The sequence below is a fragment of the Mastomys coucha genome, unplaced genomic scaffold (genome assembly GCF_008632895.1).
Source record: "Mastomys coucha isolate ucsf_1 unplaced genomic scaffold, UCSF_Mcou_1 pScaffold16, whole genome shotgun sequence".
Lineage (NCBI taxonomy): Eukaryota > Metazoa > Chordata > Mammalia > Rodentia > Muridae > Mastomys > Mastomys coucha.
The window spans coordinates 105,603,814-105,618,460 of NW_022196898.1; the positions used below are offsets into that span (position 1 = coordinate 105,603,814).

General features: G+C 38.5%; 1 protein-coding gene across 11 annotated transcripts in view; it reads right to left on the reverse strand.

Moving 5' to 3' along the window:
* Positions 1 to 414: 414 nt before the first annotated feature.
* Positions 415 to 14,647, reverse strand: part of Lrrc7 (leucine rich repeat containing 7) — a 483,929-nt gene continuing 469,696 nt past the window's right edge. For all 11 annotated transcript variants that reach the window (XM_031375980.1, XM_031375979.1, XM_031375984.1 and 8 more), the window contains one exon: positions 415 to 8,094. In XM_031375980.1, coding sequence (XP_031231840.1) covers positions 7,987 to 8,094 — 108 coding nt within the window. In that variant the 3' untranslated portion in view covers positions 415 to 7,986. The remainder of the gene's footprint in view (positions 8,095 to 14,647) is intronic.

Consider the following 14,647-nt stretch of genomic DNA (forward strand, 5'->3'; position numbering starts at 1 on the left):
CCAGAAGAAAGCAGCTTCCTTTGGAGAAAAACACCCAGATTTAAAGTTTTAGTAAGCTTCAGGGAAGAACATTCTGTCTTCTGTTTACTTTTGCTGAAAGAGGACAAGATTAAGTGTTGGCAGAGGGGAGTCTGAAGCTCCACTGGGAGCTGTTTTGTGCGATCAGCAAGGGAGAAGCTGAGGCAGAATTTACAGTGAAGAAGTCCTTAGCTTAGATGGCTTCCTTCATCAGAACCCAGCCATCAGAGGCCCTGAAATTCTAAATATCTCAGAACCACAGTGTACCACGAAGGCAGCCAAGAGTCTGCGCTTGCAATATGTGGATCTTCTGATTGAAAGAAGCTGGGGATGGGTTTACTCTAGGCCTTTCTTGAAACTCAATTCTCACTTTACGAAATGCTTTTGAAAAAAAGAATTCTCTATGCAATAAACTCCATTTAGGATAGGCTAATTACTTGTGCACATGAATAAAGTGAAAAGTGAGTTTGCAGAGGAGTTACTACCAGATGTCAGCCGGAAGTGTACATTCAGGCAGGACCTTGATTAGTATTTCATAAGAGAGGCCATTCAGGTAAACTTGATTCCTGATGCTTAACTTTTGGAGAGAGAATTTACAAAGTAAATAATGACGATTTAAAGCAAATATATTGCCACATCAACTGAAGGGAATTGTGGATAAAATAAGGGAGATCACCATAAAGTATTTGGAAGACTCAAGAAAGCTACAAAACTGGAGAATTTGCTTTCTGAACATTTTAGAAAGATCGGAATCACAGCACACACTGGTCCAAGACTGAGAGAGAGAGAGATGCACTCTGGAAAGTTGATTCAACCAGAGCATTTTAGTACAGAAAGATACAGAATCCACTGGCGTCATTTAATATTAAAGCATAATTATACTCTTTAATAAAAAGCGTGGAAAGGGCTATTACTAACAACTCCATCGGCTACAAGAACCAGCTGGGAAGATTTGTCTAGACTCTTATATCAAATCTAGGAGGACGTTCTCCACCTAGTGGTGGATCTTTGTAACTACACGCTCCAAAAAAAAAAAAAAAAAAAAGTTTTGTGTGCATGTTCAAATGATTGCAAGGATAGCATGTATCTCAGGCTTGAACCCAGAAATCGAAAAGAAGGAAATTTTGGTGGAAAAGCAACAATAATTTGGTGCGTCCTCAGTTTTATTGGTGGGTGGTGGTAACACAAAGGTCAGACAGGCCCCTTTCTGGAAAATTCAGGTGATATGTTGTATCTCAGTAAAGCGCTCTGTTGACTATGGTAACCTCATTTTTCCTCTGAATTTCTCATGTTCTTTTCTTTTACAATATTCTTCTCTCTTCTCTCCACATTCGTATTGTAAAAACAATTTAAGCCAACAACCTCCCTAGTCATATTATACAGGCAAATGAATCTTTACATTAAATGGGTCTAAAGTCAGCCTTGACCACATACGGTCTTCAATAGCCACCTCACTGGCGCTTGAGGACTTTGTCCAGGATGGGGTCCAGGGCTTGGTGGTCTCTAAGATACTTAAAACCACAGCTTTGTGAGTTCCATTTCATCCTTCATGTCTGTAAGACATTTCTGACAGCTAAACGCACAGCTTTTCCCCAGAAGAAAGTTCTGAACTAATTACAAGGATATAAATAAAATGTTTTCAAACTGAACAACTGTTTTGTTGTTAAAGGTTTTGGGTGGTGCTGGCATCTTTAGAACATGTGAAAAGGGAATGAATCTTAGCTTCTGAACAGCATAAAGGTTCTGAAAGTCTGAGAAGAAATGGCAAGGAGAAGGGAAAGTCATCTTAGAGAATGCCTCCACCCCCAGCAAAAGTGAGACTAGTGAATCTAAGGTTCACCATTTAAGGATGCAGAGATTGAGTATCAGTCACCCATTTAAGTCAATATTTGTTAAGTATGTCACTTACTTTGATTCTGGCACTAGGGTTGAGGGATTGGTGTGTTCTTCTGGCGTTGCTTTTCAGAAGGCTTGTAAGTACTTCCTGTCCTTGATTGGAAAGTAGGCTGGAGAGGAAGGCCTGCTAGCAGAACCAGTGTTTACAGAGGCAGTAAATCACTGGGACACACAGAAGTAAAAGAACACTAGCCTGGGTAGGGCAAAGAAAAGATACAAGCTGGTACTATAATCAGAGGCCTCAGCTCTCCTGGAGGAAAAACAGATAGTTTGATTTGTGAATATGTGTAAGCCAATGGCATACAGCAGGCCATGACAGTGTTCTTAAATCCACAGGGGAATGCGTAGGCAAAAATATTGTTCCCTGTTCATTGCCTTTCTTTTTTGATTGATGAATTAATTAATAAGAGACAGGGTCTCACTATATGGCTCTGGCTGTCCTGGAACTTACTATGTATACCAGGTTGGCCTTGAGGTCATAGAGAGTCACCTGCTTTTGCCTCCTGAGTTCTGAGGTTAAAGATGTACACCCGTACACTGGGATGTTTACTGCCTTTCTGGGTGGCTAATCCTAACATTGGACACTGGAAGTGTGTTCTAGATGCAGTGAGTACAGGAGGGACTTTCCCCTGTGTCCATGTCTCTTATCATCTACTAATGCCAGAGCATGGAGCTGAACAGTAGGCCAGATTGACAGCTTCTTCATGACAACCTTTCCTCCAAAATCCAAGAGATTCTGGGCTCTATTTCCCTTGTCCAAAAATATCTTAAGTCCAGCCATGATCAGTCTGTCAAAGTCTTTTTAAGTCCCCCAAAATGTTTGAAATGCCCTCCCAGTGGCCCTAGGACCCAGTAGGAAGAAATATATAAAAGAGCTCCAATTGAAGTACTGTTCCAATCCAGAATCGATGCCATCAGCCATGGCATGGGGTCAAGGCAGAGACAGAGGACTCACCATACTGCCTCATTCTGTCTGCAGCTTCTCTTTCCTCTCAGCTATGATGTTCTGTGCAGAGGAGAGACTGTGCTGTGTTCCCAACAGGCATGATGCATAGGGGTGTCCAGGAGATAATTGTCATAAAATTTATAATCACTGCACTTTGGTTTTGTGGCAGTCTACAAAGTCATGTCTCTCGATGCCTTGACTGTATAACATACTTTATGTTTCTGAGATCAGCTACCCTATTGTGAAGGAGTTTGCTCTTGAAAACATTATGTGAGATACTTTTCTCGAGGTGAGAGATGCCTGCCTGTCTGTTCAACCATATGCTCATTGTTTTATTTTAAAATAGGGGGTGGGGATCAATACTATAAACAATACACTTGTTCAAAATGAGAGAACAAACTTTCAAAGGGAGGGAAATTTGAACAACCCTTTTAAACTCCATTTTCATATCTATTCATATACACAAATGGTACTAGCTTAGATGGTAAAACAAGAGCCTTTTTTAAATAAAGGAGGGAAAATTATGCTAAATTTGGAAATTCATTAATGGAGACTCACCTACTGCTTCTGCTTTGGCCAGGTCTACACAGGATTTTAGAATTTTCTATATAAATGCTGCCTGAAATTTCCCAATATTTAATTTGTTATAGTTTTGCCATGAACAAAGTTGTGCCAAAACAAGGCTGTGTTTTGAAATTTTGGAAGAAAGGGCTATTCCCCAGATCTTCTGGCTGCTTGCACATATTGGGTCCAGGTCTGTCATTTTTAAAAATTTTCTCCCTACCTAGGGTGATATCACAAAATCCACCTTCAGAACCCAGGAAGTCAAGATGTCACTAAAGTTGAAACTATATCTCCTTATTTCCCCAAAATATTGGCTCCTAGGAAAATCAAGACAATCATAGGGTGAAGAAGCAAAGGGACCCACATTCCTTAAATCCACAAGATTTAAAGTAAAATCTTGAAGTGGTTTTTCCACTCATAGTTTCAAAACTCTTGAATGCTTTAGGCTGGAAGGTAGGCCCTTCTGTCCTCACAGGAGAGAGTTTGTGGATAATTTTCTCACAGTGTTAAAGGTTGGGAAGACTACCAGGTACCCCAATATGCATGAAAGCAGCTCAGAGAAAGTCTCCCAGTATGGCGAAAACCTAACACTGAGAATGGAGAGGCAACAGTGAAAATAAGCAAAGAAGTGGAAAGGTGGCTTCATTAAGGCACCGCCACCCTCACACATCTTTGTGCATGAGCTGTTTGCTGCTGTCAGCAATGTGGTAAGCACTGACTCTCCCCTAGGAGAGTTGCTCTCAAACTGAAGCAGAAGCCCCCAGTTGATATTCTGGGTCTTCTGGCAGCTGGAGCTCTGGAGGCTTGTCTCAGTGGTATGGAAACAACATCCACTTCCACTGGACAACATGGGTGATTAGGGTATGAGTCTACAGAGAGACAACAGCTCTGAGAGGAGACCAGCGTTGCCTGCTAGATGCAGAAATGTCTCCAGATGCATCATACCAGAGTTGGAAACACAGTTGTGTTTGCCTTAGTCTTGTACATGGGTGTTGTGGGAAACTCACTGAATCTTGTTGACTAAGATCGAGCCATACAGATGTGCCTAAGAGTCAACATTCATATTTCGTGTAACATTGCTTATGTGTGTCCCACAGAGCACACCCAGTTTCCCTTAGCCCACATTCAATTTGATTGACATAGCATGTTTTCAGGGGATGCTAGGCTAATGGTCCTATCCAGGAAAGAGTGCTTCTCCTAGGATTGCTAAGGGAAAAAAAGTCTGTGAAAGTAGTCTTAAATCTAGAAAATTCACCAAAGTCCTAACTGGGTCAAGAAGTTGCACCCATGAGATGAGTGTGGCTACATCACTGACTGGCATTTGAACATTTGGTTAAGCTGTGGAAAGATGAGCATTTCTGCCACAGGGCTTTCCCTGGCCCTTCAACCCGGGTGTATGTACTAAACAGCCATCTTAGCCGACTGGACTTCGTTATTTTCCTAACTTGTTACTTTATGCTGATCTAGTGTTCTAGGGAATCTGTAGGTGGGTTGCCAAGATTTGGGGACTAAGAATTAAGCATTTCTGGGTATTTCCATCTAATATTTTGGAAAATTTGGAAACTTTTCTCTTGATATTTGAATATGTAAATCAAACTCCTTTATCATTATTCTAACCTCTATCCTCTCTCTTTACCTCACACAGTAAAAAGTAGCTCAATCCCACTTTTAAAGAGAGAGTGGCAGCAGTATTTTGCATGCACTCATCTCTGAAAACAAGGCAGTGTTAGTCCACACCACTGATGCAGAGGTCTTCTCTATGGAGGCAGCATTCCAAGGCAAAGCGTAGACAATTCTAAGGGACAGGCACAGATTCATAAGCTTCAAGTCAGCACGACATGTGTGTTGAGGGTCTGTGTTGCCTGGCAGTCAAGAGTCACCTAAATAGTTTATGACAAAATACTGTCTGCCTTATGACTCGTTTTAAAAATTGTCCCTTTATGATTATTTATCTTGCAACCCCCACAGATGTTGGCTACTAATTGTCAGTATTGGTTATTCCTACCTCTAATGTCTCCAACCTACTCCATATTACCCTATCGATCCATGTCTATAAGCAGCTTCCTCGGCAGGAAGATAGAGGACCTGTCTAGACGTAGAAATTTTATGATGCCACTGGGGAGTTCAACTTCTTTGTCTTGTTAGAGATGTTTCTTTCTTTCTTTCTTTCTTTCTTTCTTTCTTTCTTTCTTTCTTTTTTACAGCATATTTTTTCTTGACTTCTATGTTTGATGTTAACATGAACTGGATTTTAGTTTCAGGCAGCAAATTAGTTACTCAAAACAAAAAGTCAATACCTCTAGATCAACAAATTACTGGCTTAGATTGCCTTTAAAGTCAATGAGAAGCACCCCACCACAATTGATCAATGATTCCACTGAGCTAATCTAAACAGAAAATACCCTTCTGTGTGACCATCTACCTATCAGTGTGTAGCACTGACTATATCCACAGTTTCCCAAGAGGCCAGCGAGCCCTCTTCTTCCTTTCTCCATGGCTGGACCTCAGAGAAGGAAGTGTCAAAGCAAGGCCTCAGGCAATGCTGTCCATCAAGGAGGGAGCTCCATCCTCTCAGCTGAAGGCCTCAGGAACATTTGATGCTCTGACACAAGAAATTTCCTGGGGAGCCCTCCATCTGGCTGCCTCCTGCCTCTCGTGTAGGAGGCTGTGTAGGCCCGATGGCTGCTTTCAAGCTACCATACTATGCTGTGAGCTTGGCTGGCTTCTCTTGACTAAGGCTGAGCCTAGAACATTGGCTGTAGTGATGTGCTGTTAGTTTTTGACACAGAAAATTAGGCTTTGAAAAACATTTCTCATTAGATGCTCTCAATATATTAAAATGCACATAATGGCTGCTACCGTGTAAAAAGGTCAATCTAGAATCAGCAGCTAATTGTCCAAGTCTATAAGATTACTGTATTGTGTCACCCTGTCATAAATCAACACCAGAGTTAGTGCACTGCTTGGTAAGTGAAGTAACATTTTTCTCCGACAAATTCTATGCCAAAAAGACCACTGTACTTCTAATAAGTGGCACTCATTTTAATAGATCCTACAAAAATACAGTATTTTCAATGTCCTCATAAAACAAACTTACAAATATTATCCTCAGAGCTCTGGTGACATCCACACGTGATTTTATTGTAAAATTCTATAGAATATTTAAACACTACTATGTGAGATAAATTTATTGTATAAAAAAGTGATGTAAATATATGAGGGAGTTTATACAACCAATTATGGAAAGTTGATCTGAAATTTCAAATTAATATTTTAATCAAATTGATGGCTAATATAAAAAGAAATATTTTAAAGGATTATAAAACAAATTTTAAATTTTCACAAAGGGAAACAGAATGTAAAAGTACATTAACTAGGCTTTTTTCACTCTCTAATATGATTGAATTCATGTTTATGTTCCTTAAAACTTTTGGTTTGGAGAAAAAACATTTTGTCTATTGCTGTCCACAAAAAAACAGGAATTAAGAGTAATGATATCAGTAGACCACAGCTCTGAGAAATTATATCTGAAGTTTCATATTTCAATACCAAAGTTTTGAAACCACTATAGCGTTCTAACAAGTCTTTCTCTATAATAAATGTTTTCAATTCCCAAAATTCATTTAAAATGATTTAAGAGTAGCAAACTAAATAAATCGGCACACAGATAAGTTTCACATTTACAGTAAAGGAATCACAGGAGCCACAGTTCATAGTCAACATAACCCAGAGGAAACAGAACATTAGAGCATTAAGCCTTTCCCGCCACCCATTGCTCACTGCTTGTGGTTTGGTGAAAAGAGTGATCCTCAGCAACCTGTGGTTTGTCTCTGCAGTCTGCTTGTATCCTCTTAATTAGCTAAAGGCATTGAACAGATTTACCTTCTCTGGTTTTTACTCAGGTCCCAGAGATTAATGGATAATTTATGAATCATTTCACTCTACTATGGGAATTTAGCAAATGGCTGTGGAACCAAATATAAATACTTTATACTTTATGTACAGTTGCTTCCATAAGGCGTAATCATGTAATTTTTATTGAAAAATTCAATATAGTAAAGTCTTATTTTAAGATATATTTTCTTTCTCAATCCAAGATGTTTACGAAAATATCGTTTTTCTATATTCTTTTTTGTATATATGCCAACATATACCTTGTGCTAGAAATACTTTATGGGGATTACAACTCTTTATATACAATTTTTGAGGCAGTATTTCTGATGGAGAGCAGAATTCATAAAGAGCTTGTGTGTGCTTCCGTGCTCCGAAATTATAGGAAATCCACTTTGAGAAGACAACTTATTTGATTAAAAAACAAAAACAGAAACAAAACCGCACCAATGCACAGCCAGAGGCTGCCGCTGGAACTGATACAGAACCGCGCGCAAATGCCATGTTTATAAGTAACATTTTTCAGGGTGGTCAAGGCTAACGTACACTATTATACACCTGGCACTGATGTTTGCCATTGGTCCAGCAACTGGCAAAATTTGTTTCTATGTATAAATTTATTTTTAAACATTAGCTCTGGCCTGACATATCTTCACTATTTATAAAAACATTTAGACAGTGAGCTCACGTTGAATAACTAGGTCTACTGTGTTCTGGAAGCTCTTCAGTAGTAAAACAGCTTTTTCATGTTCCATATGCACAAAACTGTGTCCATTTGCCTGAAAACACAGGAATGAAACAGGTCAGTCAATGCAAATAGTATATCCCCTCTGCATCATTGTAATTATAGGGCTCCAAGGAGCACAGCAACAAGATTATAAGATCCAGAGTGAAATGGCCTTGGTAAGTAGTTATCACACACCCTCTATTTCCTTGCTTGTGTGTGATCAGTCAGATGTACTCACAGCACAGCAGTTCAGGTTTAGCGCACTGTTCTGGGTTTGGCCATCAGGGTTTTGCTGTGCTCGAGATAGAACTCAGGTCCTGGTCCATGCTGGGCAGGCCCTCTGCAGCAGAACCATGCACCAGCCTCAAGGCTCCCATTTGTTTGTACAGGTTCCTAGTTAAGGTGGCACTTAGTTGACATTATTACTGGCACAAACTCACCAGTATATTTTTTAAAATGATTTTTATTTTCATGCATGTATATGTGTCTTTGTGAATACTTGTCATATGTATGTGGGAACACGTGAAGGCCAGAAGAGGGCATTGAACCCCTGGGAATGGTGTTCTAGGTAGTTATTCACTGCCTGGCATGGATGCTAGGAACCAAACTCAGGTTCTTTGTAAAAGCAGCAAGGCTCTTAACTACTGAGCTGTCTCTCCAGCTCCACATTAGACATTTCAATCTTGCAAAATATAAGTGAACACTTATGACACTATTTCATCTTATTTTGACTTACTGAAAAATAGTTGATTTATATATTCTTTAAATTAAAACAATCTATTAGTAAATGCTAGTGTTTCTTTTCCATTATCCATACATTGGTTTTTAACCCAGTTCAGTGAATTCATGTTTTAGGAATAAAGCTCAGTAACATTAGTCACAGAGAAAGCCTGCAGTATTTTAGCTGAGGGTCATCAGGCAAGACATCAAAATTCATTTAAAATGTAATTAGTCTGTTGGAATTTCAGAGCCCAGCTGGCTACTGCTGTCACAAAATGTATATTTTTCACTCTAACGAGTGTTTATGGTCCTTGGGTTTTTTTATACTGAACAGCAAATTGTACTACTTAAATTATTTTCATTCTTAATTTAGGGAGAGGTAGGTCCATATGCCTCTGAAGGATTAAGACTAAATTAAAATATAAAATCATTGAAATTTGGAATAAGTCTCTGTCATCCAATAACTGACAGTTACATAACTTTTTCCTTAAAGGGTGAGAAGGATTGGATTTGGAGTCAGTTAACTGGATTGCTTCATAATGTGTATGTAGTAGAATCCATAAGGTTCTATGTGTGTGCGTGTATGTGTGTGTGTGCGTGTGTGTGTGTGTGTGTGTGTGTGTGTGTGTGTGTGTGTGTGTGAGGTTGATATCAGGTATCTTCCTCAATAGCTCTCTACCTTATTACCTGAGGCTTGGTCTCTCATTGAACCTAATGCACAACAATTCAGCTATACTGTTGGTTAGCAAACCTTAGGATCCACTTGTTTCTGCTTCCCATTGTAGGATGACAGGTGTGTAATGCTATGCCCAATTTTTATATGGGTATTGAGGGTCTGTGTGCTTGCTGACTGCTGAGTCAGCTCTCTAACTCAATGTCTCCAATTTTCAGTGCACTAAAACTTAATCTGGGATATTTACTTTTTTTTTTATGCTTTTCATATTTCAATTAAGAGTTAAAATGTTTTTCACTGTCTTCATCTCTTCCAAATTTCAAACAGCATTGTACCTCAACAATACTATACACTTAGTATTGTATCTAAGTATTATAACTTAGATACAAATTATTGCATGTATAATTTTATCCCTAGTTAGTTAAAATTGGATAGTAACATAGTAAAGAAGGTTCAGAAACACTGAATTTAAAACCATGGTATGTCTATCAATAGGGAATACCTTGGGGAATGGGAAGAGAATCCTAGAGCTACAAATTTGCTTTGAATTATCCAGTTGTGTATTTTTTATAGCATTCAATTAATGAAAATGCTGACTGTTTGCCATGAGTTATTTCAGTGGCAGGAGACAGTAGCTGAATAGAGTTGGGGGTATGCTAAGTTAAACTTTTTGATTTAAAACAACAAGAAGAACAAGAACAACACCTTCTTGCTTTAAGTTGTAACAAAAAAAACAAAACAAAATAACAAAACAACAACAACAATACCCAGTGAGGTTCCAGGGAATAGAACACAGCATGAGCAACTTTTTCTTATTCTCATTTTAGTTTGGTCACTGGGAAAACAGCAAACCCTCAAGAAAATGAGTATCCCACTGTAGTAGGAGTGATATATTTACTGCTTTCAATTTTCCCAAAAGGTAAATGTTAGTTGTAAAATGGCAGTCTAATAATAGAACATCCCAATGTCAAAGTTTAATAATCCCTTTTCCAGTGTCCATATTCTATCCGCAGCCTTAACCTAGAATTGCAAAGAACTCATAACCCCCTGAGAATTGTTCAATATTTTTATATTTCAAAGTGTCAGGTTGAAGGACTTCTGGATTTGGAGACCATAAATTATGTACCTAAGATAATGGAGCTAGGAGGCTCATGGAAGTAAACAGAAGCTGGGGGGAGGGCTTCAGTTAAGGAAGCACTAGGTAGTCCTGAAGAGGTAGATAGAGACAAGATGGATCAATGGGCAATAGATAGAGATTGGTAGCTGGGCAGATGGATAGAGGGATAGTTAGACTGAGACATAAATATCTCACTGGGGATTACACCGGCAAACAGGGACTTACCATAGTAGTTAGCATTGCACTTCTGTACAGTTTGACTTTGGCACAATTTTTGTGGATGTTGTGAAGTGTAACTATTGTTTTAGTTTTATTAAATGTTACCTTATGTATTTACTTTGCTTCTCTGAGACAGTGTCTAGCTGTGAAGCCAGAGTAGTTTTGAACTCATGTTTCATTTGATACAAGTACATGGGTGTATGCTATTATTCCCAGCCTTATGAATTATTTTTAAAATAGTAATTGGGCTATTCATCTAAATTTTTCCATTCTAAATGTTTATTATGTTTTTATTTATATTATTTTGTGTGTGTGTGTGTGTGTATGTGTATCCGTGCGGATGCATAGGAGCTGTGGCAAATGTGTGAAAGTAAGAGGAAAACTTGTGGCCGTCAGTTTTCTCTTCCCATCATGTGAATCCTGGGATCAAACTCCGGGTCATCAGGAACGGCCGCAAGCACCTTTACCTATTACGCCATTCTACTGGCCCTGAGCATTTTCTTGGTGTAGAACATACTGAAATGCCTGTTTCCATGCAAGGCAGTGACAGAGGAGAATGGAAAAACTGGCTGAATGCTGTCAGAAGTAAAAGAACTCTGTCCCAGAGAACTGTTTCCCCATCCTCAGAAGAGCCCAAAATAACATTATTTCTGTGACCACAAGCATTGGATACCCGCTTTCACCTTGGATAGTTCAGGCAGTCACTCAAAAAGTCATTGAATTTGTAATTTTTATGACTAAATAAAGATGAGAAAAACTCTAGAGTATAATTAGCAAGATTGTGGTTGCTTTGTATGTGTGCGTTAGGGAGGCAGAGGAGAGGAAAGCTGTTTTAATGGTGGTGTCAACTGCAGAACACAGATTCAATGATGTTTTGAAAGATAAATACATAGGAAGCATTACCATATGACATTTAAGTATGCATACACTATAAGTGCAAACAATAATATGGACCAATGCTCAGTCAGGAAACTTTTGAAATGTCACAGTTGGTCGTGTGTGTGGTTTAAATAAACATCACGTTCACATAAAATGTGTGCAACTTTGAGGAAATTGCAAGTTAATGAACAACGAGAAACAAATGAGATGCTTATTAGGTTCTAGTAAAGTTAATAGGGAAACAATTGTGGAAGTGATATTCAAAAAATGTTACACTCTGAGGATATATAATTAATGGGCTTCTAGCAGGAGCTGACTTGAAAGTATGGAAGACCATTCCAGTGTAATCTTTACCCTACTTCCATAAGGCACTCTACCTAATTTAAACCCGATATGAACATCTCCTGTACTTCAAAATGCTTTGTTTCCTCTTGTCATGATTTAGACATGAAAATGCCAGGAGTTAATAAAAGTAATATTTGCAGTTCAATCACAAATTAAAGGTATAGCTCATTAATCCACTGTAAAACACACATGATTTTTCATTCTCTTTTCTTTTTGTCTGAGTCTTGTTTTTGACTTTCTTCTAGTAAAAACCTTTGCTAAATGTGTGAGTTACAGATGATTGTCTATAGGAACTTCTCAGAGTAAAGGAATTCTGTTGTATTCTTATTCAAAACTCCAAACTTTACTACTGATACTGAAGACAGAAAGCCCCACAGGGTAAGGACAGTAGATCCTTTTACACATTAAAGGGAAATCAGATTAGAAATTTGAAATGTGTTTTTGGTTAATTTAAACACATTACTTAAAGGGGGAAACACTTAAAGGGCCAGGGCGCATATATTTGCATCTTGAAATTTGAATGCTTATGACTCTTGACAGAAAGATTAAAAATCACAGCCAGCTAGCAAGCTCCAGCTGTGAAGGCAATCCTTTATGGGACCCGGCTCTGATAGCCAGGCATGCTGGGAAGCAGTCCATCACAGATAATTATTGTGCTTCAGTAATTAGCTTCCTAGAATTAATTCCCATTCCATAATTGCCTTGCTTTTTTGTTTTATCTTTTCTATTACTTTATCCTTTTCTTTTCTTTCTCTCTTTCCATCCTTCTTTTCTGTTTTGAGACAAGAGTGTGGCTAGGTCAGGCTGGCCTTGAACTCAATTCAACTCCCTGTTTCTACCCACTTAATGTTGGGGTTGAAGGAATGGTCCATGTCTGTCGCAATCTTAGAATCTTCGTTTGACAGAGTATTCTCATTAAATGTGCTATATTTAGCACTCAATGTGCTATATAATCGATACCACATTGACTCTGGCTGAATTCACCATATAATCAATCCCATGTTGACTCCAACTGAATACACTATATAGTCAGTGCCATGCTGACTCTGACTAAATACACTATATAGACAATACTGTGCTGTCTGACAAATCACTAAGTAATTTTCTACTACAAATCTCAACTATATACCTTCATTTCTGAAACTGTCCTTTGTTAGAGAACCTGACATCATAATGGCTTTTACTGGGATTAAAATTTCACAGGATAAAAGAGAAAAAGAATTCCTCTTCTGACTTAAGCATACACATAGGTCTGAAGACTATTACCCGCTCTGCCTTTAGAGAATCTTCCTTCCTGTCATGCATGCCTAATATTTAACAAATGAACATTTGAATTACCAGGCAGCTTCTCAAGATGATGTTTTCTATTTTATATTTGCCATATCATTGGAAAATTGACTATTTTAAGGGGATTCTTTGTGGTTGGGCTGGTTTTTGTTTCACTGCTAATGTCAGAGTTAGATCTGGGAGTGGAGCTAAGTGTGGGAGTGCTGGTCTAGCCTGTGAGGTCATAGGTTCCATTCCCAACAACAAATTGTGACAGACTAGTGTCCATTGCGTTATTATTATTTTTTTATGGTGATGAGATCTATCACAAAGCCTTAAGCAGACTGGGCAAGAACAGCACCTCTGAGCTCGTACCCCTAGATCCACTATCAAATGCTTGATATTAATTCTCTTGTCTTTCACCACTTTCTGCTGTATATTCAGAGCATCACTAGCATGTAAAAAAAAGCAGCAACTTAGGTATATTTCCTATCATATTATTTTTTTATGTTGTTTGGCTCAACGTTTTTTACAGAATGAGCCCATATTCCAAATAAGGAAATAATCAGCCCTGCTCAATGGAAAGTGCTCAAGCAGGTTATGTAAGGTATGCCAACAGCAGGTACTTCCAGCACTGTGTGATTTAAATGACACCATGTAGATGCTTAATTAACATCATTTTCACAGTAGCCAAACTAGAGAGCAGAGGCAGAGAGAACCTGCTGAGCCTGACTGGTTTTGTAAACACAGAGCTGTATTCAGTTAAACTCTGCCACTTAAAATCATATGTGTTTGAAAACAGCTTAGGTACTTTCTAATTAAACTGTCTTTAAAGAAAATTTTATTTTTTTAAAGCATTCTGTGAGTATATACAATAATGAAAGATGCTACTTGTTTCAGGAAAGATGAGATCCCCTTTGGGGTCTCGGATGTTTGTGGTTTTTCAGTCATCAACTAGGATTAAACTATACATAAATTATTCACAGTCCCTTGATTTTAATTCTTTTAGGGCACAGCAGAACTTCATTTGAACTTAAAGTTATTTCTCATTTTCTGATTTTTGTAGTTTGGGTGGAGGAGGGAGAAATGTTTTAAATATTCAGAAAAATAAAGGTGCTCCATCCCCTTCTCCATGACTCCGGCTAGATTGTGAACCTGCTGACCTGGGAGACAATGACGAACTTTTGGTATAGGTAGGTCTCTTCTAAAAGAAGTAATTGGCAAGGTGGACAGAACTACCCACTGGGAAGGTTTGTAAAATCTCAGGCTCTTAAGAAGCTTTGTACAAAATTCTGAAACAGGAAGGGCTTAAGGCAGCTTTGCAACTTACTTGATCAAAGAACTCATTTACTAGAGATATTTTAGAAGAACCACTGGTAAGCTACT